We start from the raw sequence: 25,959 nt of genomic DNA on the forward strand, positions 1-25,959 counted from the left end.
CAAAAATTAGCCAGGAATGGTGGCGTGTGCCTGCAATCCCAGCTACTTGGGAGGCTGAGGTTGGAGAATCGCTTGAACCGGGGAAGCAGAGGTTGCAGTGAGCCAAGACCTGCCAACACACTCCAGCCTGCCCTGGGCAACAGAGTGAGACTCTGTCTCAAAAAAAAAAAAGAAAAGAAAAAGAAAAAAAAAACAAGGAATTAGTATCAATGTGTCCTATATTTCATATACTTTAATGAAACATTACATAAGTACATTTCATATACATAAGTTTTAATATTGTCTACAATGTAACCATGTGCCAGAATAGTAGGATTCCACATATATTCCGTTTGTATCTGAAAATCAGGTGGGGGTGAGATCATGATGCAAGGAAGGTCCTCAGCTCTGGGACCGAGCTCAGGGTAGGTGAAGCTGCCCATTGCTGAAGAAGCAGGAGAGTGTGAGCTAAGGAAGGAGAGGAGGACCCACCTCCAGGGGCCTGGGCCTGACCACCACGCATCTGCTGAACAGGTGTTTATTGAGGGCCTATATGTACCAGGCACTGTTCTGGACACTGGGGTGGGAGCACGTCAGTGAGAGGGACTGATAGGGCTTTAGCCCCTTGGAAGCCCATGTTCATGGGGCAAACACCAGTAAACAAAGCAGATGCTTCATGGAAATATAAATACCTAGAAGAAAATAAAACAGGGCCTGGAGATTAAGAGTCCCAGGAGTGGCCGGGCGCGGTGGCTCAGGCCTGCAATCCCAGCACTTTGGGAGGTGGAGGTGGGCGGATGACGAGGTCAGGAGATGGAGACCATCCTGGCTAACATGGTGAAACCTCGTCCCTACTAAAAATACAAAAAATTAGCCGGGCGTGGTGGCAGGCACCTGTAGTCCCAACTACTTGGGAGGCTGAGGCAGAAGAATGACCTGAACCCGGGAGGTGGAGCTTACAGTGAGCCGAGATCGCTCCCCTGCACTCCAGCCTGGGTGACAGAGTGAGACTCCATCTCAAAAAAAAAAAAAAAAAAAGAACTTTCATTTGCTATATGATCCAGTCATTCAACTCCTAGGCATTTATCCAACAAAGAAATGTGTGTCCTTAGGAAGACTTCTACACGAATGTTCACATAAGTTTATTTTTAACAGCCCCAAATAGAAACAGCTCACATATCCAGCGTGATAAACAACTGTGGTGCATCTATGAGATGGAACACCACTCAGCAATAGAAGGAATGAGCTACTTACATACGCAACAAAATGGATAATCTCAAAATAATTATGCTGAGTAAAATAAGCCAGATCACAAAAGAGTACACTCAAATGTGTCACTGCATTTATATAGAACTGTTAGAAAATCCAAACTAATCTGTATATATAACAGAAAGATTGGCGGTGGTTTGAAAGCAGGGCAGAGGGGCGTGGAATGCTGAACCGAGGGGCTTCAGGAGTCCTGGGAAACCAGAGCTAGTGATGGTTTTGTGGGTTTAGAGATTTGTCAAAACGCTTGCAGGCGACCGCAGTGGGAGGGAGGGCGGGCGGGTGCACAGCTGGAGGCCCCCGGGGCTGGAGGAGGCGCTTGCTGCCTGGCAGGGTTCCCCTGTCATCTGCTGGGCACCAAGCCCAAGCGGCGCGTTACCCAGGTAACCCGCGTGGACGCTGAGGCTCGCGGCTGTCGCTGTGACCGGCTTCTGGTTTTCTGGTCGTCTGGTCTTTCTGGGCGGGGCCGAACGAGGTGAGGCAGCCCAGGCCATAGAGTGTGCCACCGTCGACTGGTATTTTGATGCCAAGGAACGGGAGGCAGCCAGATGAGCATCAGCGTCAGAGCGGAAAGGAGCCTGTGCCCCGGAGCCAGGATGCAGCACCTGGGGAGAGTCATTGCCTCCTGCTGGCATCCCAAGCCTGCCCGCTTCTCCGGCCTAGAATGCTGAGTGAGTCTCCCACCCCTTTGGCCACGGCACTTTTGCACTGGGCTGCCGCTGCTTGGGCTGGGTGAAAGGTGCTGAGAGGAGCATGGGTGTGGAAGTCCTGTCAGCTAGAAATAAAAGTTTACTTCAGGGCTCCAAGACAAAAAACTTACAACGTTACTTCAAACGTGCAGTTTATCTGCAGTGTGCAATTACACCACAATTAAGTTGATTTAAAAAAAAAACAAAAACTTAGAATAGGTAGGATACTATTTTTAGGACCTAGATGTAGTTGGGATCTTGAAAGCAATACATAAAACACAAGTTGTGAAAGAAAAAGTATTTCTAAAGAATCTTTTTCTTCAAAAGACACCATGGATGAGGTAAAAGGCAAGTCCAGGCTGGGCATGGTGGCTCACACCTGTAATCCCAGCACTTTGGGAGACCAAGGCGGGCAGATCACTTGAGGTCAGGAGTTTAAGAGCAGTGTGGCCAACATGGCCAAACCCCATCTCTATTAAAAATAGAAAAATTAGCCGGGCGTGGCAGCACACGCCTATAATCCCAGTTACTCAGGAGGCTGAGGCAGAATCGCTTGAACCTGGGAGGCGGAGGTTGCAGTGAGCCAAGATGGTACCATTGCACTCCAGTCTCCCATAATAGGTGCATCCAAGATGACGGTGTGGCCCTGCCTCTGCCTATTCACAGAAGAGAATAGGGTGCTGCCCAGAACACTGGGTAACTGGAGTGGGAGGGAGCTTGGGCCAGAGGGGAGCAATATCTCCACACACTTGCAACTCATTTCCTACCCATCAAGGCCCTTGGTGAATAGCTCTGTATTGAGAGGCCTCCTTTATATCCTGACTCGTTCTGGACATTATGGGCTACATTGCCCCTTATGATGCAAAACTTTGAACCTACGGTCTGTTGGCTCTACCTTTAAAGTATTAGCATGTTCAACATCCAGCCACTGATCACCAATCTCATCCAAGTGGCTATCATCTCCCACTTAACTACTACATTGGTTTCACGCATCGCTCCACTGCTTCCCTTGGTTTACTCTCCACAGAGGCTAGAGCCCATCAATGGTCTACTCAGAATCCTGCCAGAGCCCCCATGATGCCTTCAGCTTTCTCTACCATCTGGCCCCCTTATTGCCTCTCTGTGTTGTTCCTGCAGCTGACTAGGCCGGCCTTACACCAGGGGTTTTGTTCTAGCTCTTCCCTCCGATATCTGCATCCCTTTTTTTTTTTTTTGAGACAAAGTCTTGCTCTGTCGCCCAGGCTGGAGTGCAGTGGCACCATCTTGGCTCACTGCAAGCTCTGCCTCCCAAGTTCATGCCATTCTCCTGCCTCAGTCTCCCGAGTAGCTGGGACTACAGGTGCCCACCACCACACCCGGCTGATTTTTTTTTTTTTTTTTTTTGTATTTTTTAGTAGAGACGAGGTTTCACCATGTTAGCCAGGATGGTCTTGATTTCCTGACCTTGTGATCCGCCCGCCTCGGCCTTCCAAAGTGCTGGGATTACAGGTGTAAGCCACTGCGCCCGGCCGTCTGCATTCATTTCCTTCCAGTCCTTGCTCAGATGTCACCTCAATGAGGTGACTCTGACTCACCCTCAGCACCTAATTTAATACGGCAACTTGCCCTTCCCATCTGGGCACTACATTACCTACACTGTTCTTTTTCTTTGTTCCAAAGTTGTTGCCTTCTAACTACTCTTTAACTTACTTATGTTTATTGTTTATCTCGTGCTTCTGTAAGTGCAGTGTTTGTTTTTTTCACTTTAGGGCCTGGCACAGAGCAGGTGCTTCATAAATGTTTGCTGATGATTGAGTGATGTATGATCCTTCTCTTGGGAGAGTCATTTCCTCAGTTGGTTTCCAGAGGATGAAGCACTTCTTGAGAGGCCTTCATCTTGCTGCTGTCTCCAGGGAAGGGGCAATTCAAAGGCAAAAACCCTCTCTCACTGGTCTCACTTGTCCCCCACCAGGGACCAACAGCTTCACAGCCTCTCACTTCTGGGCTGAGAAGTGGAAGCCTGAGGCAGCAACTTCCTCTCTGTTCCCTAGTGCTTCCAAGTTCCCCAGTAACCAGTGACACCCCTGTGAGACAGTAGAGCTGGGCTTTTCTTCCAACCTTCCTCTTCCTATTGCTTCTCTCCTCTTCTATCCCTCCTACCTTTTAATTCATCCAACCATTATCACGCAGGAGATACTTACAGAAGCTGGGGCTACAAATGTGGAAGCAAAAGACACTCCCTTTTTTTCTTTCACATTTTAATCGAAATACAGTGTAATTATATTACAGTACACTACTAAGTATACAGCTTGATGAATTCTTAACATGCATATACCTGTGTAACCACCACCCAGATCAAGATATAGAACATTTCCAGGCCCCAGAAGACCCCCTTGTACCTCTTTAGTCAATACCGCCACCCCCAGGGCTAAGTACTGCTTTCACCATGGATTACTTGCCTGTTCTTGAACTTCATATAAATGGAATCATACAGTATCACTATACCTGTGATAATGCAATATTGTTATGTGGATATGTGGCTAATTATTATTATTATTATTATTTGAGACAGAGTTTCGCTCCTTTTGCCCAGGCTGGAGTGCAATGGTGCGAGCTCGGCTCATTGCAATCTCCGCCTCCCTGGTTCAAGTGATTCTCCTGCCTCAGCCTCCCAAGTAGCTGGGATTACAGGCATGTACCACCACCCTGGCTAATTTTGTATTTTTAGTAGAGATGGGGTTTCTCCATGTTGGTCAGGCTGGTCTTGAACTCCCGACCTCAGGTGATCTGCCTGCCTCGGCCTCCCAAAGTGCTGGGATTACAGGCGTGAGCCACTGCACCCGGCGTGGCTAATTATTTTTATTGCTAAGTAGTAATCCATTAAACTGACATATCAAAATTTCTTTATTCATTCTCTTGGTAACAAGACATTTGGATTATCTCCTGGTTTGGACTGTCATAAATAATGCCACTGTGAGCATTCTTGTACATATCTTTTTAGCAGACAGATGTTTTCCTTTCTTTTGAACAAACAAGAGTAGAATCTCTAGATCATAGTACAGGTTTATGTATAATTTTATAAGAAATTGTCAAACTTTTTTCCAAAGTGACTCTACCACATTATACTCCCATCAGCAGGGTATGAGAATTCCAGTTGGCACCATGTTGTCCCATTTGATGCTGTCAGTATTTTTATTTTTGGTCATTCTAGTGGATGTATAGTGGCAACATCCTTTATTTTAGGATAAGAATCAGCAATAACAAAAAAAGAATCTATGTAGCAATTACCTTGCCCTTTGTTTATACAGAACAGTTCCAGTTCCTTTACTGGACTAAGATCTAAAACCCCAACTCTGATTACATTTACCTCACCCCTTCCTATCTCAGGAGTTGTCTTAGTCTCCTGACTAAGTGCTTAGTCTTCCTGACTAAAACTTTGTGCTGCTATAACAGAATACCTGAGACTGCGTAATTTACAAAGAAATGTACTGCCTTCCGGTCTGGAGGCTGGGAAGTCCAACATCAAGGTGCTGACATATTTGGCGATGACGATTTCAAGATGGTGCCTTGGACACTGCATCCTCACAGGATAGAAGGTAAAGGGCAGAGACTGCATTCTCACATGACAGAAGTTAAAGGGCAGGGTGGTGGAGGGGTAGGGGTGGGGGGAGAGAAAGAAAGAGAAAGAGAGCGAGAAAGAGCATGCAAGTACATGCAGAATCTCTCCATGAGCCTTTTACCATGGCATTGTTGATGAAGAGTCAAACTCTGTCAAATATTTGAAGAGATTTACTCTGAGCCAAATATGGTGACCAATGGCCCTGACACAGCTCTCAGGAGATCCTGAGGACGTGCCCAGGGTGGTTAGGGCACAGCTTGGTTTTATACATTTTAGGGAGACATGAGACATCAATCAATACATATAAGATGTACAATGGTACAGAGAGTTTCCAGGTTATAGGCAGATTTAAGATTTCTGATTGGCAATTGATTTAAAGAGTTATTGTCAATAGAAAGGAATGTCTGGGGTTGTGGAGCTCAAGGTTTTATCATGCAGATGAAACCTCCAGAGATAACAGACTGTAAATGTTTCTTATCAGACTTAAAGAGTCTGTTCCATCACTAATTCCAGAAGGGAGGAGGGTATAATGAAGCAAGTCCAGCTTCTGCTTCCCATCATGGCCCAAACTCATTTTTCAGGTTACCTTTGGAATGCCCTTGGCCAAGGTCTATTCATATAGTTGGGTGGGGGGGGCTTATAATTGTATTTTTTGGTTTACAACATTAATCCATTCATGACAGCAGAGCCTCATGACCGACATAAATCCCATTAGACCCTGCCTCCCAACACTACTGCACTGGGGATTAAGTTTCAACATGAATTTTGGAGGGGATAAAAACATTCGTGTTTTTCTTCATCGGTTTCCTGACACCTTTAGGTCAAAGGTATCTCTATCATTTGAGTGCTCCCTCAAAAGTGAACAGAGCTACCTTATCTCTCTTTAAAATATGAATTCTAGTCTTACCCTGTGGCTGTACAAGGAAGAAGATTCCAGAAGAGGAAGCAATACGTATAAAGGCCCTGAAGCAGGAATGGGCTTACCCTGTTTGAGGAATGGCTGGAGTCGGCAGGAGTGACAGGAGATGAGCTTGAGGGACTGAGGTGGGGTGTGGGATAGGACAGAGGCCAGTCCTGCTGAGTTTTCTAAGCTGAGAGTTAGAGTTTGGATTTTACTCTAACTACTTGGGAAGTCAGTGCAGAATGTGAGGCAAGGACCTGATGTGAGATCCTAAAAGTGCACTTGGCTGCCTGCTGGAGGATGAGCTGTAGGGGGCTGGAGTGGAAGCGGAGAGATACTCCTCTTACTTCTGTCACTCTTCCTTCTCCAGCGTCTCTTTCTCTGCTTGAGCCTGAGATGGAAATTGTGGCTATATCATCCATAGATTGCTTTCCTCTCAGTGCCCACTCTGCCTAGGTTCACCTTCCTGCCAGCTGGGGCCCGTCCCAATACCTTGCCCCTTCCATCTTACCTCTCTCTTAGTCCTCTCCCTTGAATTCAGCCTGTTCTACTTGAACTTTTCCTCTTCCTCTGAAAGGGCTACTCTCCTTTGCCCACCCACAGTGAGTGCCAACACCACCCAACAACAAAAGCTCAACCCACAGGCCTGCTTTTTAAAATGATCCTCCATTACCAGTGGAAATATCTTCAAGATCTCTCTTGCCCACTGCTCACTCAAGTCCAGCTTCCTAAATGGTCATGCTGCCTTTGGTATCACCACCTACAGTTCCTCAGTCCCTTCTTTTTTTTTTTTTTTTGAGACAGAGGATCGCTCTGTTGCCCAGGCTGGCGTGCTGGAGTGCAATGGCTTGATCTTGGCTCACTGCCACCTCCACCTCCTGGGTTCAAGCGATTCTCCCAACTCAGCCTCCCGAGTAGCTGGGATTACAGGCATCCACCATCATGGTCGGCTAATTTTTGTATTTTTGTAGAGACGAGGTTTCACCATGTTGGCCAGGCTGGTCTTGAACTCCTGACCTCAGGTGATCTGCCGGCCTTGGCCTTCCAAAGTGCTGGGATTACAGGCATGAGCCACTGCGCCTGGCCCAGTCCCTTCTTTATATTAGCTGCCTGATTTGTTAAAATTCACATGTAACCTCACTACTTCCTTGCCTAAAATCTTTCAGTGGGTCTCTGTAACTTCATTATAAAAGCTGTATCTCTCGTCACTCCTATTTCTCCTCCTACTTTTGTTGCTCTCTGACACTCTCCATTCCAGCAACTTTAAGCCAATTACTTATCTCCTAACATGCTCCTAAGCCTTTGCACACACTCTTTCCTTTGTCTAGACAACCTCTTCCATTTGTTCCATATCGAGTGTAAATGTCCTGCATCAGTCAACACCTGATCTGGGGCCACCTCTCCCCTTTCTAATAGAGCTGATCCTTTGCTTCTCTGAAACCCATGCACACACACAAACACACACCCCACTCCTGAGCCACTTTTACCACATTTCTTCCTTGTCATCCTCTGAAGGTGTGGATCCTCACAGGCCACAAACAAGTCTCGTCTTGAACACCTCCACACCTATCACAGGGTAGGTGCTCAATGAACGTGCAAGGAAAAAACAAATGCTGGGTGTGGTGGCTCACTCCTGTAACTTCAGCACTTTGGGAGGCTGAGGTGGGAAGATCACTTGAGCCTAGGAGTTTGAGAGCAGCCTGGGCAATGTGGCAAAACCCTGTCTCTACAAAAAATACAAAAGTTAGCTGGGCATGGTGGCGGGCATCTATAGTCCCTGCTACTCTGGGGGCTGAGGTGGGAGGGTCATTTCAGCCTGGGAGGACATGGTTGCAGTGAGCCAAGATGGCCCCACTGGACTCCAGCCTGAACAACATCCTGTCTCAATAAATAGGCTGGGTACAGTGGCTCACACCAGTAATCCCAGCACTTTGAGTGACCGAGGCGGTGGACCACCTGAGGTCAGGAGTATGAGACCAGCCTGGCTAACATGGTGAAACCCCATCTCTACTAAAAATACAAAAAATTTGCTGGGCGTGGTGGCAGATGCCTGTAATCCCAGCTACTTGGGAGGCTGAGGCAGGAGAATCGGTTGAATCTGGGAGGCAGAGGTTGCAGTGAGCCGAGATCACGCCATTGCACTCCAGCCTGGGCAACAAAAGCAAAACTCCGAACAAAAAAAAAAACCAAACCAAAATAATAAGTAAAAATGTGCAAGCAGCAAGCAGTGGGTGCATGAAAAGTGGGTCTCTCACTGAGGTGCTGAGTGAGGGAAGACAACCAGCCCAGATCAGACCCTAGGAGCAGTGGGAATGAGGGTGGACAAAATAGGAGAGTGAGGAGCACAAGAACTGGGTATGGGGAGGGGAGTGAGCAAGGAAGCTCTGGGCTAGAGTCATCCTTTTTTTTTTTTTTTTTTTTTTTTTGAGACGGAGTCTCCCTCCGTTACCCAGGCTGGAGTGCAGTGGCCGGATCTCAGCTCACTGCAAGCTCCGCCTCCCGGGTTTATGCCATTATCCTACCTCAGCCTCCCAAGTAGTTGGGACTACAGGCGTCCGCCACCTCACCCGCCTAATTTTTTTTGTATTTTTTAGTAGAGATGGGGTTTCACCGTGTTAGCCAGGATGGTCTCGATCTCCTGACCCTGTGATCCGCTCGTCTCGGCCTCCCAAAGTGCTGGGATTACAGCCTTGAGCCACCGCGCCCAGCCTAGAGTCATCCTTAACAGAGGTGAGGAGGCGGCTCTGTGAGGATCCCAAAGGGGCGTCAATGGGCTTTGCCAAGGGGATCCTCCAGGATCAGGCTGGGGGTCAGCACCTCAGGCTCCTTCATTTTTAGCCTCCCTGTTTGTGTTTTTTAATGGCAGCCGCCAAGGCAGAGTCCTTAGCCGTGCTCCCTGCTCTATTTCCCAGCGCCTCTCCATATGTGTGTGTATGTATGTATACCTTTTTTTTTTTTTTTGAGATGGAATTTTGCTCTTGTTGCCCAGGGTGGAGTGCAATGGCACAATATCAGCTCACTGCAGCCTCCGCCTCCCAGGTTCAAGCGATTCTCCTGCCTCAGCCTCCCGAGTAGCTGGGTACAGGTGCCCGCCACCACACCGGGCTAATTTTTGGTATTCTTAGTAGAGACGAGGTTTCATCATGTTGGCCAGACTGGTCTCGAACTCCTGATCTCAGGCGATCCACCTGCCTTGGCCTCCCAACGTGTTGGGATTACAAGCGTGAGCCATCGCGCCCGGCGTATTTTTTTTCCTTAAGGCCGGGTCTTGCTCTGTTGCCCAGGCTGAAGTGCAGTGGTGCGATCCTAGCTCACTGCAACCTTGACCTCCCGAGCTCAAGCAATCCTTCCACCGCAGCCTTCTGTAGTAGACTACAGGCGCGCCATCACACCGGGCTAATTTTTGTGGGTTTTTTTGTAGAGATGGGGTCTCGCTATGTTGCCCAGGGTGGTGTCAAACTGCTGAACTCAATCGATCCTCCCGCCACAGCTTCCCAAAATGCTGAGATTACAGGAATGAGCCACCGCGCCCGAACTGCTCCATACATATTGATACAGGAAAACTCACAGGATGCGTCGCTGGTAATCCATGCTCCCATAAAGCCTGGCCTCTGGAAAGAGACCTGGGAACGAGCCCTGACGTTCTCAGCCGTGGGGCTTCACAGAGAGGGGTACCTCGAATTAGGTTCCTTATCTTAAATAAAGAGAATAACAGCAGCCGCTTTCTCACAATCTTGCGAACGCCAAATGGAAGGATCCCTCGAGAGCGCTGAGAACTCGCCGAGCTCCTCCCGGGAAACCCGGGATCACGAGGCGCCATTTTGCGGACGGGCAAACTGAGGCCCGCGGCGCCGCGACTTACCCAGGCCCTTTTGCAGTGGGAGGCGGCGGTGGAAGAGGGTGGTCTCGGGCCGGGACAACGAAGTCCACCCTGCCGCCGGCTTCGACGCAGCTGCCAGAATGGTCCCTACCCCGCCCAAGTAGGGCGGGGCGGGGCGGGGCGGCCCACGCAGCCGTCATGGCGGCGCAGCTGGCCGACGCCGGAAGTGCCCGCCTGGAACTCCAGCTCCCAGAAGACCCTGCGGCGCGCCCCGGTCGAAGCCGGGGGAGCAGCCGCCATTGTCCGCGGCTGAGGCGAGGCCTTTGCTCGGGCTGTGGGGCTGCTGTAGCTGCGGGGCTCGGGGGTCGGGAGAGCCGGCGGGGAAAGGCGGCGCCAGGGCGGGTCCTGCGCCTGCCCTTTCCGCGCCGGCTTTGCGCCCTCGTTGCCTTCGGCTCTCCAGCCAGCAGCCTGCCTCCGGCCTCCCGCCTCCGGGCGCTCTTCCTTGTCTGGCCGGACGGGCCTGGGTGAACTCTGCACGTCGGCTCCGCGCGCCTTTGTCCCCGAGGCCGCGCCTGGAGCTCCCAAGCGCACTGCTGGGCCGGACCTCGGCGCGGGACAAAAGCCAAACGCCCCAGGCGAGGCGACCCCGAGCCTGCTGCGCCGCTTTCAAGGGGGACCGGCGGCTGCAAGCCAGGTGAGGCCGGGACGAGCTTCTGCAGCGTCGCGGCCGCGTCGGTCTTGCGGAGGAAATTTGGGTCGGGAGCTCTGGAAGCAGGTGATAAGGATGCTTCTGAGGCCATTGATGGGACGAATAACCCCGTTCATTCCCCAGCCGGCGTTTCTCCCCCTGCCAGTTCACACAAAGCACTGTGAAGGACGTCAGACCTGGGTTGGAAACAGCTCCGGGTTCCCTTAAACATGCAGTGACGGTGGCGGTCACTGTCAAGTTGCAAATAACGGTGCAAAATACGGTTTGCATTCTGCGTTTTCGCGCTGATTCCGGTGCTCCTGAGGCCCACTGTGTGTTCTAGTGCTTTATACACATACCCAGGAATCCATTCGAGAGGTTGCTGACTTGTTCAAAGATCTGGAACCTGAGGAGTTAGGGGTCTGGGCGCCAGGCCCATCCCTAAGTCCTCCACACACACACAAGTTTAGGCTTAGTAAATCTTGGACGTGAATTTCTTTTGGAGGTGGGTTTAAATTTGCATAACGTTCACCACTTTAACCACTTAAACGTGTGTAATTCACTGGTTTTATTGTATATTAATAAAATTGTGCAACCATCCCCATTATCTAATTTTAGAACATTTCATCACCCCACAAAGAAACCCTTGTTCCCATTAAGCAGTCACTCCCCATTTCATTTTTCCCCCAGCTCTAGGCAACCACTAATATATGAGGATTGCAAGTTGATTTTACAATAATTGTTGTCAATCCAAAAGTTCCATTTGTGTTGTGACTGGCTGTCTCTTGGGAATGGCTGACAAATTTGTACCCTCTCAATCAGGATCATGCTTTTTTCCAGCTTATGCAAATTACCCTTCATTTCTCTCCAGGAATTGTTACTTTTTTGACATGTAAGTTATCTTTTCTGATGATGCTCCTTACAAGTTTTTTTGTCGCTTCTGTGGATGGATTCCCTTCTTTGTTCCCACTTGGTTTTCTATGAGAAAGGACTAGTTTTGTCTTTTTTCACTTTTGTCACTAGGTTGAAATTTGCAGTGTTCCTGAGCAGGTGTCCTCAGGATGGCAGCCATCAACCCATGGGCCTCCTGGGGTGAGTCCAAATTGTGTTTCTCCTGGGCCTCCCCTAACATTAGCTGCTGCAGTCATGGGTCAGAGCTGGGACGGGCTGAGGACTTTTGAGGATGGAAGGGGGTCTATCTTGGTACAAAATTAGAACTGATTGGTGGTAAAGGAGGAAAATTGTTGGCATAAAAGACGCTAACTTTTATGTGCTTTACAGTCATCTCCTGAGAGGTGTCATTAGTTTTAAGAGATTTTCTGGTGGTTTATGGGGTTTCCTAAACAACAGTAATATATATAAGAAAATATTGTCTCTACTGCTCCCACATATATTTTTACCTTTGTTGTTTTTACTTACATAGCATTGGTCAGTAATTTTAAAACAGTGTTAAGTAATAGTGACTCACTTGTGCATTGCCTGTGTGAATCCAGCTTACGTTGGATTTTTTTACACGCCTTTGGGCTCTGTTTATGGAATTTTGTAGTGCCCATTAGCAAGTCAGCCTCCTCTTGTATTTTGTCGCCTCGAATCACTAGGTTTGGTGTCACAGTCCTAACCTGATCCTTCTGTGCAGGTGCCCTTACGGACCAGTCTTGGGGGATGACGGCTGTTGACCCATGGGCCTCCTGGGGTGAGTCAAGAGCCCGGTCAGCTGTGGGCTGCCATATTGTGGCCTCTCGCTGTAGTGCTCTGCCACAGCTGGAGATTAGAATGGGGACCAGGTGGGCTGGGCACGGTGGCTCACGCCTGTAATCCCAGCACTTTGGGAGGCCAAGGCGGGCAGAACACAAGGTCAGGAGATCGAGACCATCCTGGCTAACATGCTGAAACCCCGTCTCTACTAAATATACAAAAAGTTAGCTGGGCAAGGTGGCGGACACCTGTAGTCCCATCTACTCGGGAGGCTGAGACAGGAGAATGGCGTGAACCTGGGAGGCAGAGCTTGCAGTGAGCCGAGATCGCGCCACTGCAGTCCAGCCTGGGTGACAGAGCCAGACTCCATCTTAAAAAAAAAAAAGAATGGGGAACAGGTGGGGCTTTAGGGCAGGTGGTTCAGACCTGTCTGTGTGCAGAGTTGGAGCAAGGAGGGATCAGAAAACTAGTGAGCAATAAGGTGATGGTGACATCTCAAGATGCATGAGAATTCATGTGTGGCCATTTAGGATTCAGGCCCAGGAAGGTTGTGACCAGACACTGCTTCTCAGAGATGGTACCTAATAGCACAGTGGGGGCAGTGAGAGATTCATGTGTTCAAGTACTTTCCTAACCTTCTCTGAACCCTAATTCCTTCATCTATAGAATGAGGAAGTAGGTCTCTTCCCTCATTCAAGGGGGAGGGGCAGGGGCTGGTCCTCAGCCCCCCAGAAGGACAGGTGAGCTCCTGGCAGCGAGAGCTGCCTCCATGACTTTTTTCTCGTTTCCTAGCTCTGTGTCCTCAGGATCCTGCCTGGCACGTGGAGGGGAACCTCGAGGAGGGGAGGAGGGCCACTGGGCTCCCAGCAGCCCAGGCTCAGGTGAGATGGGGCTGTTCTGTTCCCAAAGGATGATGTCCAGGTTAGCCTTGGTCACCCAGTTGATGTGTCTCACCAGTTTACAACAGTTGGAGTTTGGGTAGGAAAGGAAGCAACCGGAAGTTAATGCTTCCTAGGAGGAGGCAGGCAGAATCAGGCTGATTTTAGTGCCTCGGAGCCTTGCTCGGAGGCTGGCCTTGCGGACCTGCCTGTCCACAGTGCTGAGCTCCGACGATCCCGGCCTTGCGGACCTGCCTGTCCACAGTGCTGAGCTCCGACGAGCCCGGCCTTGCGGACCTGCCTGTCCACAGGGCTGAGCTCCGACGAGCCCGGCCTTGCGGACCTGCCTGTCCACAGGGCTGAGCTCCGACCAGCCCGGCCTTGCGGACCTGCCTGTCCACAGGGCTGAGCTCCGACCAGCCCGGCCTTGCGGACCTGCCTGTCCACAGGGCTGAGCTCCGACGAGCCCGGCCTTGCGGACCAGCCTGTCCACAGCGCTGAGCTCCGACGAGCCCGGCCTTGCGGACCCGCCTGTCCACAGCGCTGAGCTCCGACGAGCCCGGCCTTGCGGACCCGCCTGTCCACAGTGCTGAGCTCCGACGAGCCTGGCCTTGCGGACCCGCCTGTCCACAGGGCTGAGCTCCGACGAGCCTGGGCTTGTGGACCCGCCTGTCCACAGGGCTGAGCTCCTACTAGCCTGGCTGCTTGTGGGGCATGAGGGGCAACCCTTTTGGCTGGCAGCCCCACTTCTCTCTTGCCACCTTCACTTATGTCTTTAGCACCTGGTTTAGGCTTATGCTGTGCAGTGCCTGCTGTGAGGGGAACAAGGACAGGTGTGAGCCTCTACCCTGAGGAGCTCCCAGACCCTTTTCCAGGGTTATTCACTCAGCTGAGGACATCTCACGGCCTATCTGGAGCCACACATGCAGTGTGGGATGTGAGAAACCTGAGACGGGTAGGGTAGGCCCGGAGGAGCTCAGTCACCTGATGAGTTGGGAGATGGGACAGAGTCTGTGTGAGGTCAGCTTTTGCTGTGGAGGGGAAGGCTGCTTGGGAGACCTGGGCCAAGAGGTGAAGAGAATGCATCAGCCAGTTGGGCACAGCCTGGTGAGTGGGAGTCTGGCCTCCTGCAGCACTACAGGGGTGGGGGGTGGCAGGCACACCACGTGACCAGTGTTTGAGTGAGACTGACTCCAGTTAGATTTTAGGCTAGAGAGGCCAGAATGAACCCAGCCAGGCCCTGAATGCCTGCTGCAGAGCCTCAGAAGTCTTGGGATCAGGGGGCACCAGGGTTCGAAATGTGATGGTTGTGGAAGAGGAGGGCTGTGGGAAGCAGGCTGGTGTTTCAGGCTTCAGTCTGACCAGGACCTTGGAACTAGGGAGGAGAGATATGAGGAAATCAAAGCAGGGGCCTTTGTGTTTATGGGGACAGGGCGGCTCCTGAGAGAAATAGGACAATGGAGTCACTTAGGAAAGGTGTCATCTCTCTGCGCTCCTCCTGCCCAGCCTCCTCAGCAGATGCAACCACTTAAAAGAATTTTTATAATAGCTTTATTGAGATGGTACTGACATACTGTAAAGTTTATCCTTTTAAAGTTTATAATTCTGTGGTTTTTAGTATAGTCACAGAATTGTGCAACAATCACCAGTATCTAATTCTAGAACATTTTCATCACCCCAAAAATAAATCCTGTTCCCATTAGTAGTCACTCCCTGTCCCCCTCCTCCCTCCCAACCACTAGTGTACTTTCTGTTTCTATGAATTTGCCTAGTCTGGACTTTCCTAAAAATGGAATCATGATATGGCACAGCCTTTTTTGTCTGGCTTTTTTCACTTAGCATAGTGTTTGTGTTTTCAAGAGTTACCCATGTTGTAGCATTGCGTCAATATTTCTTTTAATGACTGAGGCAGCCATTTTTAGCTTTCTGTTTTCAGTTTTTTAGAGTTGTCTCTGTATTTCTAAATGGGAGATTTTTAAAAATTGGTTTTTTCTAATTCATCAAAGTTACATTTACCCTGTTAACTCCCTGCTATGAAAGATGAAGAAAAACAGTTTCATTACTTTTTTTTAGGTCTTTTATTTTTAAGTTAAAATAATGAATCAAGCAGATGTGAGATACTTGGATATAAAACGATTTAAAAATCATGTCTCTACTTTGTGCCTCCCCCTGAAATTAAAAAATATTAATGAAACCGCCCACAGTTTCATATCTGGTGGGTGAAGTACATCATAAGTATGCTGTCCCCATTTGGCAGCATTGCTATCCCTGGTCCAGATGAGATGGGAAGCAGAAGGGCCTGAACCATATGATGCAAGGTGATTGTTGCCTGGTATCGGAACTTGGGCAGCTATGAGGTTTGCTGCTGTTACAATGTACAGTCATTATTAAATCCTAAAACAGAATCATCAGTAGTGAAGCTAGGCTAGCCTGAAAGATGGCCCGTGAATCAGATTCTGGGGAGTAGAAGTTAGCTATAATAAAACACTGCGAAGAAGCCCTGTTAACCACCATGCTACACTCTGCTGTTAATTTATGCTAGGCTTTCTGAGAATTATCCAAGTTAATGCCGAGAAAATAAAACAGAATTAAAAATAACAACACCCTCCAATGTCTGAAGAGTTGTGATTTCTGATAACATGCTCCTGGCTGGCCCCCATCCCCACACTTTGGATTTTTTCCTGTGGGAAACTTGGATTTGACTGCTGTGTGTTTTTAACTAAGTGAGATCTTCAGGAATGCAAAAGAACCCTGTGTCCTTTGTTGTTCCCTCCAAGTTTAAATATTTATTGAAATAAAGCATTTATCTGGTGAAAACATCAAATGCTGTCATCCCTCATTATCTGAATAGTCCATTCATGGAAGTATGTTGAATAGTGAGGTTTTAACTACAGAAGCCCAGATCCCCTTATTTCTAGAAATAGGGGGAAATAATAATTGTAGTGATAATATTTCATTCCATCTAAAAAACCCCAACCAGCCTCTCCAAATATGGAAGCATTCAAACCCCTCTGTAACAATCCACCTAGGATATCTGCGTAACAAACATTATGTACATAAAACACCAATAATAATCTGCGCTCATCCTTGGTCAGACTTGGGGATGTGCCTGGTCTAGTTCTGTTTTCCTTCTCTGCAGTGAAATCTACCATAGAAGCCATCTGAATTGCCCCAGGTTCCTTGAAGGGGGAGCAGTTGGGCAAGATCTGTTAGCAAACATCTGAGACCCAGCTCAGCACCCTTGGTCTTCTCTCCTTCAGACTCTCACAGGGTTTAAATGTTAGCAGATTCCATAACGTGCTTTAGAATGCCTAGATAAGTGCTTATACGTATGTACAAAGTGATGTGTGCAAGAATGTTTATGAGAATTTGGGTGAAACACGTTTGCAAGTCATCCTAGGATATAATTGGAAAATGCAGATGCAGCTCATGAGGGTGACCTGTGGACCAGAAGGGTTTGCTTCTCCCTCTAGCAGGACTCTTCTCTCTTTAGCACCCTTGTGGCAACCTCAGCATCAGGCAACAGTGAAACCTGCATTTCCTCTCCTATCCTTGAAGGGTCCCTCTCATCTCCACAGCCTGTGACACTAGGTTCCTGTCTTCCACCATCTCTTCCTTCTGGCCTTTCGGTTTTGCATTTTCCTTTGCAATTCTAGGCCGAAGGTGTTTACTGTGTCCCCTTACCATTCATTTATTTATTTTTATTTTTGAGGCAGAGTCTCATTGTGTTGTACATAATGGATTGCAGTGGCACGATCTTGGCTTGATGCAGCCTCCCTTCCTGGGTTCAAGGGATTCTCATGCCTCAACCTCCCGAGTAGCTGAGATTACAGGCGTGTACCACCACACCCGGCTAATTTTTGTATTTTTGGTCGAGACAGAGTTTCACCATGTTGGTCAGTCTGGCCTCAAACTTCTGACCTCAGGTGATTTGCCTGCCTTGCCCTCTCAAAACACTGGGATTACAGGCATGAGCCATTGTGCCCGGTCCCGTTACCATCCTTGAGGTGAGACCTCCATGATTGGTGGGCCAGGACATGGTTACATATTCTGCTGGGGCCAGCTCTTTTTTAATTCCTGCCTTTTAGCCCATGGGGCTTACAGTTTGAAAATGTCCCCTTTTTCATTTCTGAATTTTTTAAAAATTTATTTTAATTTTAATTTTAACAAATTTCATAATTACAGAAGAGTATAAAAAGGAAGCAAATGGCATCACCATCAGTGAACAATTATTACTATTTTGTCATATTTGTTACCTTTTTCTTCTTTTACATAATACTCTGTCTTTCCACCATTTCTCAGGCAACCACTCATGGATTCAATTTGTACACAGCTAATTCGTTTTCATATGCATACGTAGATGATAAACCATATAGACATAGACAGTCTTTGTCTTTTTTTGAGACAGAGTCTCACTGCGTTGCCCATACTGGAGTGCAGTGGGTGATCTCGGCTTACTGCAATCTCCGCCTCCCGGGTTCAAAGGATTCTTGTGCTTTAGCCTCCCAAGTAGCTAGGATTGCAGGCGTGTGCCACCATATCTGGCTAATTTTTGTATTTTTAGTAGAGGTGGGGTTTTGTCATACTGGGCAGGCTGGTCTCGAATTCCTGGCCTCAGTGATCTGCCTGCCTCGGCTTCCCAAAGTGCTGGGATTATAGGTGTGAGCCACTGCACCCGGTCAAACACTCTATTTTTTTCCCAGTGATTTTTTTCTACATGTAATTTTCCTATAGTTTTCTTTTTTCAACTTTGAGGTCCATCCATGTTGATAGATACGGAGAAGTCAGGCTTGTTCCTTTTGTGCTGCCAAGTGTATCCATTAGAGAAGTGCACCTCTGTTCATAGTTTCTTTTATGGACAGGTTTATAAATTTCTCTTTCACCCATTGTTTTTGCTGCTCGAGCCAAAGCTGTGTGAACATTCCTGTAGCTTCACTTTGTGCAAGTGTTTATGTAGTTTTTTATCTAGAAGTAGAATTGTACCTGGTTTTAGGTATGTACTTTTTTTTTTTTTTTGGAGATGGAGTCTTGCCCTGTTGCCCAGGCTGCACTGCAGTGGCGCAATCTCGGCTCACTGCAACCTCCGCCTCCCCGGTTCAAGCGATTCTCCTGCCTCAGCCTCCTGAGTAGCTGGGACTACAGGTGCATGCCACCACACCCAGCTAATTTTTATATTTTTAGTAGAGGTGGGGTTTCACCATGTTGGCCGGGATGGTCTCCATCTCTTGACCTCATGAGTCACCTGCCTCGGCCTCCCAAAGTGCTGAGATTACAGGCGTGAGCCACCATGCCCGGCTAGGTATATACTTTCAATGTTACTAGTGCTGCCACATGTCTTTCCAAGGGGCAAAGCTACTTCACAGTCTCCCCACTCTGGGAGAAAATACCCATTTTCCTGCATTTTTGTCAACACTTGACATTATCAGGTTTTTTTTTTTTTTTTTTTTTTTGAGACGGAGTCTCGCTCTGTCGCCCAGGCTGGAGTGCAATGGCGCAATCTCGGCTCACTGCAAGCTCCGCCTCCCGGGTTCACGCCATTCTCCTGCCTCAGCCTCCCGAGTAGCTGGGACTACAGGCGCCCGCCACTGCGCCCGGCTAATTTTTTCTATTTTTAGTAGAGATGGGGTTTCACCATGGTCTCGATCTCCTGACCTTGTGATCCGCCCGCCTCGGCCTCCCAAAGTGCTGGGATTACAGGCATGAGCCACCGTGCCCGGCCTATCAGGTCTTTTAAATATTTGCTTACCTCAGTGCCAGAAAGGTATATTACATGACTTTAATGTGCATCTTCTTGATTGCTAAGTACCTTTTGATGTCTTTATTGTCCGTCTGTATTTCCTTCTGTCTTTGTTTCTCTTCCCCCATCCCTGGATTTCTAGAGACCAACTTTAATGTAGGTATTTCACACACATTCTGAATCCTAATTCTTTGTCACATATCAACTGTCTCCTCCCAGTCTGTAGCTTGCCTTAACTGGTGGTGTCTTGTCAGTCAGATGTTTGAATGTTGGTATATCTTTGTCAAATGCGCCTATCTTTGTTTATGGCTAGTGTTTTTGTGTGTCTTATTTTAAGAAGTCTTGTGTTATTTAAAAAGTAATACTTCCCTCTTGTCCTTTTCCTTTATGTTCTCTTTCTGGGCTCTTCTGTTAGGTGGTGGACCTCCTGAACAAATTGCCGTGTCTCTGATCTCTTTATATTCCATGTCCTTTTCTTGGTGGAGTTTGGGGGTGTTATGATCATGTTCTCACCACAGCAGAACTCTCTAGGGCCTCCTGAACTAATTGCTGTGTCTTCTGGTCTTTTCTTACTCTGTGAAGGCTTTCCTCTTCTCTCAGCCTCTCTTGTAGCATCCTGTCCCACTTTATACTGAAATCACTCTGATCTGAGAATCTGAGAATAGGAATTACAGTTCTCTGAAAGTTGAATGTGGCTGTTGTCTGGATTCTCTGGCCTTGTGGCTACTTAGTTCAGTCTCTTGATCTGCATCAGGGATTTCTCATGTCCAGGAGTCGTCTGGTCTAGGGCAGGGCTGTGAGGCTGGAAGTCCTGCTCTACTGCAGCTGCGTAGATCTGATTCCTGATTGGTGCCTTCCACTCCCCTCTGCCCTCCTGGTGAGGCATGCCCTGGGTTTCGTGGGCCTGCATGGGCCAGGGTCAGCCGATCAGCTCTACTTCCAGTTTCATAGATAAAGAGCTGTGAGGCCACAGACTCCCTTCTCTTCCCCATCTGGTGGGACTGAAGAGGTCTCCACGTATCTGGGCAGCCTGAGAACTTAGCCGCAGTCTCAAGTCTGAGGAGGCTCCTGGGACTTTTGCCTGGGTATAAGTGCATGACTGCTGGCAGTGCCGCCCGCAAGGTGGGGCGCTTGCAAAGCTATTCAAGTGCAGGCTTCTGCCTGCTGTTTTCAGCCTGACTCACTCCTGCCTCTCCTAGAGTCCTCTTGCAGGAAGCACCTGCTTCACCATGGTGCCTCCTAGTGTGGGGCTGGAATCGCCTCTAGTCTAGTTGGTCAGCCTCACCTTCATCTGCTCTGCCTCTGGGAGGAATGAGTGGAATTCAAGGTGCTGATGCCCCCATTTTTTTTCACTGGCTGGGTTATTTCTTTAACTTTCTTTAAAAAAAAAAAACAAAAAAAAAACTTTTTAGGAGATTTTTGAACCCCAAAGTAGAAGATGAACCCTGTATTAGTTTAGTTTTATGTTGCTATTGTAATAGACTACCACAGACTTTATGGCTTAGAACAACATGAATTTATTCTACTGTTCTGCAGCTCGGAAGTCTAAAATGGATCTGCAGGGCTGTGTTTCTTCTGGAGGCTCAAGGGAAACTGCTTCCTGGCTCATGTCCTGTCCTCTATCATGAGCCATTTCCTGGCTCATGCCCTGTCCTCCGTCTGCAAAGTACATCACTCCGACCTCTGCTTGTGTCGTATCTCCTGTGACTCTGACTCCTGCCTCCCTCTCTCACTGATAAGGACTTTGGTGATTACATTGGGCCACCTGGGTAATCCAGGATAATCCCACTAAAGATTCTTAATTATATCTGTAAAGTTCCTTTTATCATTAAGATAACAGTCACAGGTTCTAGGATTAGGACATGGGCATCTTTTGGGGGGTGTCATTCAGCCTGCTGCAAGCACCCATGTTGACCAGCTTCAGCAGCTGTCAGCTTTCTGCTTTCTGCATTTCTTTTCATCTATTCCAACACAACCTTTTTTAAACTGGAGAATTTGAAAGCAAATCTCAGAATTGTATCGTTTCACCTCTGAGTGTTTCTGTGTATGTATCTAAGAGATATGTACCCTTAAGGAAGAAATCATAATACGTTTATCATACTCAGCAAAATTACCCATAATTCCTCAATGTTACCCGATATCCAGTTCATACTGTTTTCTCTACATGTCCCTAAAATAACTTTTTACAGTTGTTGGTTTGTTCAAATCAGGATCCAAACAAGGCTCACACACTGCACATGCTTCCTATGCGGAAGAAGCTAGGTCACTGGTCTCGTTGATTTGCCTGATTTTTGCCTTCATGATGTCATTGAAAACGTTCCTCCATCGCCTCGTCTACTGTGAGCAGTAGTTGGACTAGAGGCCTGAGTAGACTCATCTGGTATTTTTAGAAAGAATACTTCGTAGGTGGTGCTGGGTTCTTCGTACTGCTTGCATCCGTGAGCACATGGTGTCTGGTTGTCCCATTTTCAGGTATGGTGGGTTAGTGGGTGCAGGTACTGTCAGGCTGACCCCTCCATTATAAAGCCCCCTGTCTACCTTTCACCTGCGGCTGAGCAGTCGTGGATGGTCATGCCACTGTCCACTGTTTTATTAGGTACTGCAGAACCGCTCTCACAATTTCATTCCTCTTGTGTTTATTAGATCTAATTCCTGTATTTTTAAACATATAATGATTCCACTGGGGTCTTGGGAGGGGTGGGAAGTGAATTTGTGGCTTGGTCTACCAGATGGACAGCATTAGGGTGTGGATTTGCACCTTGTTAGTGTAGGTGAACATCGAAGCCATCTAAGAAGGTGCTACCCCAGGGAGGTTAGGATGTGTGAGAGAAGCACCAGGTCAGAGGCACCCTGGGTCATCAGCACAGCTGCCTAGCTGGCTCCCCAGGTGCTGTTGCTCTCTGAAAGTGCATTTGGCATAGGTGTGGTGCACTTCTCTGTCCATGTTACATTTATTTTTTGTTTTTTGTTTTTTTATTTTTTGAGACAGAGTTTCACTCTGTCGCCCAGGCTGGAGTGCAGTCGTGTGATCTTGGCTCACTGCAACTTTGCCTCCCAGGTTCAAGGGATTCTCATTCCTCAGCCTTCTGAGTAGCTGGGATTACGGGAGTGCCCCACCATGTCCAGCTAATTTTTGTACTTTTAGTAGAGACGGGGTTTCATCATCTTGGCCAGGCTGGCATTGAACTCCTGACCTCAAATGATCCACCCACCTTGGCCTCCCAAAGTGTTGGGATTACAGGCATGAGCCAGTGCTCCCAACTCCCATGTTACATTTAAATAAAAAAAAAATTACATTACCATAAAATGTAGAAACAGTAGCCGTCAAGCATACTGAGGTCTGGGCAGTCTGTGAGAGGAAAACCAAGAAGTTGTCATTGACCATGGGGTTTGGGAGGGTATCATAGAGGGAGGTTGTGGCCAGCACTTTTAAATGCTGCGTAGGCCAAGAAGGTAAAGGCAGAAATAAATCTTTGGACTTGGCAATCACAAGACATTGGTGAGATCTTGGTGAGAGCCTGGTAAAAACAAGACTCATATAATTATTGCTCCAAAATGCTTCAATATAGATCAGCAAAAATGACAAATATTCAGAAAAAATTTCCATTATCAAGGAACAGGAAAACGGATAATAAAGGCAGAGAAGGAACTGCCCTGGGGCAAGGCCGGACGACAAGGAAGGAGAGAAGGTGAGAGTGCGCTGTACCTTGCAGGAGGAGGTTGACTGCCAGAAGCAGTGGGACAAGGGTGCAGGAGACGTCTCTACAGGGGGTGTGAAGCTGCAGGAGGGGTGATTCTGTGCCTCTGAGGACATGAGACACAGAAGAAATGGGACAAGGGTGCAGGAGACGTCTCTACGGGGGGTGTGAGGCTTCGGGAGGGATGATTCTTTGCCGCCGAGGATGTGGGACACAGAGGTGAGGTTCAGCCATGGAAAAGAGGACGGACAGTCCTTGCCGTGGGGTACAGTAAGGCTGAGCCTGGGGAGTTGTGAGCAGGAGTTGACTTTTCAGGGTATGGTATTTATTGGAGCAGAAGCAGTTCTCTGTTTTAAGCCCATCATTTGAAGGTAGAGGGGAAGCAATTGAGACAATAAAAGTTGATACACTGAAGATTCAGCAGGGAGGGCTGGCTCAGATCAGGACTCGAGGCTGGGTGCAGTGGCTCATGTCTGTAATCCCAGCACTTTTGGAGGCCAAGGTGGGCGGATCACCTGAGATCAGGAGTTGGAGAGCAGCCTGGTGAACATGGTGAAACCCCATCTGTACTAAAAATACAAAAATTAGCCGGGGGTAGTGGTGCACGCCTATTGTCCCAGCTACTCAGCAGGCTGAGGCAGGAGGATCACTTGAACCTGGGAGGCAGAGGTTGTAGTGAGCTGAGATCGCACCATGGCATTCCAGCCTGGGCGACAGAGTGAGACTCTTGTCTCGAGAAAAATAATAATAAAAGGACTTGAGGGATGTATTCATAGGAAAAATCAGACTTAGATTACCTTTCCTTTTTCCTTCTAGTTTTCCAGTTTTCTTGCTTTCATTAAAAAAAAAAATCAGTTTAGATTGTTTGTAACTAAAGTGCTTTTGATGGCAGCTGTAACCAATTTTCCTTGGACTGGGCTGCTCTGGGGCATCCTGCACACCCTTAGCTTCAGTCCTTGGGACAGAGATGAACTGGGAATGGAAGGCTCCCCACCATGGCCAGAAAGACAACTTGTGAATGTACAGATCACCCTTTCAGGTCCTTGATCTGGGTGTTGAAGCAAAGACTCCATCCTAAAGGTCTCTGGCTTGCAACCATTGCTTATAGCCTGTTGCCGCACCGGTCCAGGCCTTATTACATGACTGCCTTTCCAGAAGAGGGGCATTGCCAAGGTGGGGTACATAGCCAGTGTGCTGGAATTTGGCAAGAGTCTTCGAAGAGACCTGCTCAACTTTGCTGTGGTTCTTGTGGGCCCAGGTATCTAATTCCCTAAGAGGATATACCAAAGATGGGGTCTTGGGTGGTTCTCAATGAGCCCTGCCTCACATTAGTCAGACTCATGAATAACCAGGACAGTTTATATCCTATCTTCTCTCCCCAGGGCTGTCAGCCTCACTCCATCCCTAGAAATATTGGAGGTGGTGGTCACAGGCTGAGAAGGAACATTTGTGTTCTTTTAGGAACCAGTGACCTTCAAGGACGTGGCCGTGGACTTCACCCAAGAAGAGTGGGGGCAGCTGGACCTTGTTCAGAGGACTCTGTACCGCGATGTGATGCTGGAGACCTATGGGCACCTGCTCTCTGTGGGTAAGGCAGGTGCTGCCCAAGTAAACGAAGCTGTTCCCATGGTAATGCCTTCAGCTACTCCATGTTTAGAAGCTCCTTGCAGGGGCGAGGGTGGTGTCTCAGAAGAGCTGAGATGATCTTGGACCCTGAGGTTCGGGGACAAAACTCCTAATGCTTACAGAGCATGGAGTGGGAAGGACCTTGCATATTCTGCCCAGGTTGAGAAGTCACAGGGAGGAATAGGCAAGAGAAGCTTTCTTTAGCTGTCCCAAAGCCTCATGACACGAGTTCCATGCTTTTCCTCCATGCACAGGAAATCAGATTGCCAAGCCTGAGGTCATCTCCCTGTTGGAGCAAGGAGAAGAGCCATGGTCGATGGAGCAGGCATGTCCTCAACGCACTTGTCCAGGTGAGGGCAGAGCCCAGGCTGAACAAGGAACGGAATTCCCCCCGGGCCCTCTTTGTTAAGAAATGGAATAAGGCCATGAAGAGTTACCTTCCTCAGATACATTTAGAATTCCCTCTAAGGAGCTTTCTTCTCTTGCTGCTTTTGATTTAGAGCAAAGAAGCATCACCATCCTAATAAGATAGCCATTTTCGTGTGCTGCAGTTTCCCTCCCTCGCTGTCGGCTCTCTTGATGGCTCCTGTTTTCTGCGGTCCCTTCTTCTAACGTTACCTCTCATCCATGTAGCTACTTAAAATGTTTTCCTTGAATGGCGTAAACCCGGGAGGCGGAGCTTGCAGTGAGCTGACATCCGGCCACTGCACTCCAGCCTGGGTGACAGAGCCAGACTCCGTCTCAAAAAAAAAAAAAAAAAAAAAAATGTTTTCCTTATTCCCTCTGTTGCCAAACTTGTAACCTATAACTACAGATACTTCTTTAAAAAAAAATAGGTTTTTTGGGCTTTTTGGCTTGTTTGTTTTGGGATAGAGTCTCGCTCTGTCGCTCAGGCTGGAGTGAGTAGTACGATCTCTGCTCACTGCAACCTCCGCATCCCAGGTTCAAGCGATTCTCCCGCCTCAGCCTACTGAGTAGCTGGGATTACAGGCACCCGCCACCATGCCTGGCTGTTTTTTGTATTTTTAGTAGAGACAGGGTTTCACAATGTTGGCCAGGCTGGTCTCAAACTCCTGATCTCAAGTAATCCACCTACCTCAGCCTCGCAAAGTGCTGGGATTACAGTATGAGCCACGGTGCCCGGCTTGGGCTTTTGTTCTTTCTTACTTAGATCTTCTTGGATACCAAACAAAATAGATTTTTAAAATATAGGTAATGTTCAAATATCTGAAAGCTACTTAAAATGTGTAAGCTAAAAAAAAAAAATCTCCTTTATTAAAAAAATTAGCTGGGCTTTGTGGTGCATGTCTGTGGTCCCAGCTACTCAGGGGGCTGAAGTGAAGATTGCTTGAGCCTGGGATGTTGAGGCTGTAGTGAGCTGTGA

The 25,959-nt window shown here is 48.2% G+C and overlaps 1 protein-coding gene and 1 pseudogene across 3 annotated transcripts in view; one reads left to right on the forward strand and one right to left on the reverse strand.

Annotated features, from left to right (window-relative positions):
• Positions 1-1,105: 1,105 nt before the first annotated feature.
• On the reverse strand, positions 1,106-11,232 carry LOC103235420 (uncharacterized; annotated as a pseudogene).
• The window catches only part of ZNF606 (zinc finger protein 606), a 35,445-nt gene continuing 11,294 nt past the window's right edge, over positions 1,809-25,959 (forward strand). The window contains exons 1-7 of one of the 3 annotated variants that reach the window (XM_038006437.2): positions 1,809-1,916; positions 5,367-5,509; positions 11,965-12,033; positions 12,578-12,634; positions 13,429-13,517; positions 24,411-24,537; positions 24,830-24,925. In XM_038006437.2, coding sequence (XP_037862365.2) covers positions 12,003-12,033; positions 12,578-12,634; positions 13,429-13,517; positions 24,411-24,537; positions 24,830-24,925 — 400 coding nt within the window. In that variant the 5' untranslated portion in view covers positions 1,809-1,916; positions 5,367-5,509; positions 11,965-12,002. Of the gene's footprint in view, positions 1,917-5,366; positions 5,510-10,841; positions 11,029-11,964; positions 12,034-12,577; positions 12,635-13,428; positions 13,518-24,410; positions 24,538-24,829; positions 24,926-25,959 lie in introns of those variants that run through there. The other 2 variants (XM_007998365.3, XM_038006436.2) reach the window with 2 other exon arrangements.

Source organism: Chlorocebus sabaeus, chromosome 6, assembly GCF_047675955.1.
Source record: "Chlorocebus sabaeus isolate Y175 chromosome 6, mChlSab1.0.hap1, whole genome shotgun sequence".
NCBI lineage: Eukaryota > Metazoa > Chordata > Mammalia > Primates > Cercopithecidae > Chlorocebus > Chlorocebus sabaeus.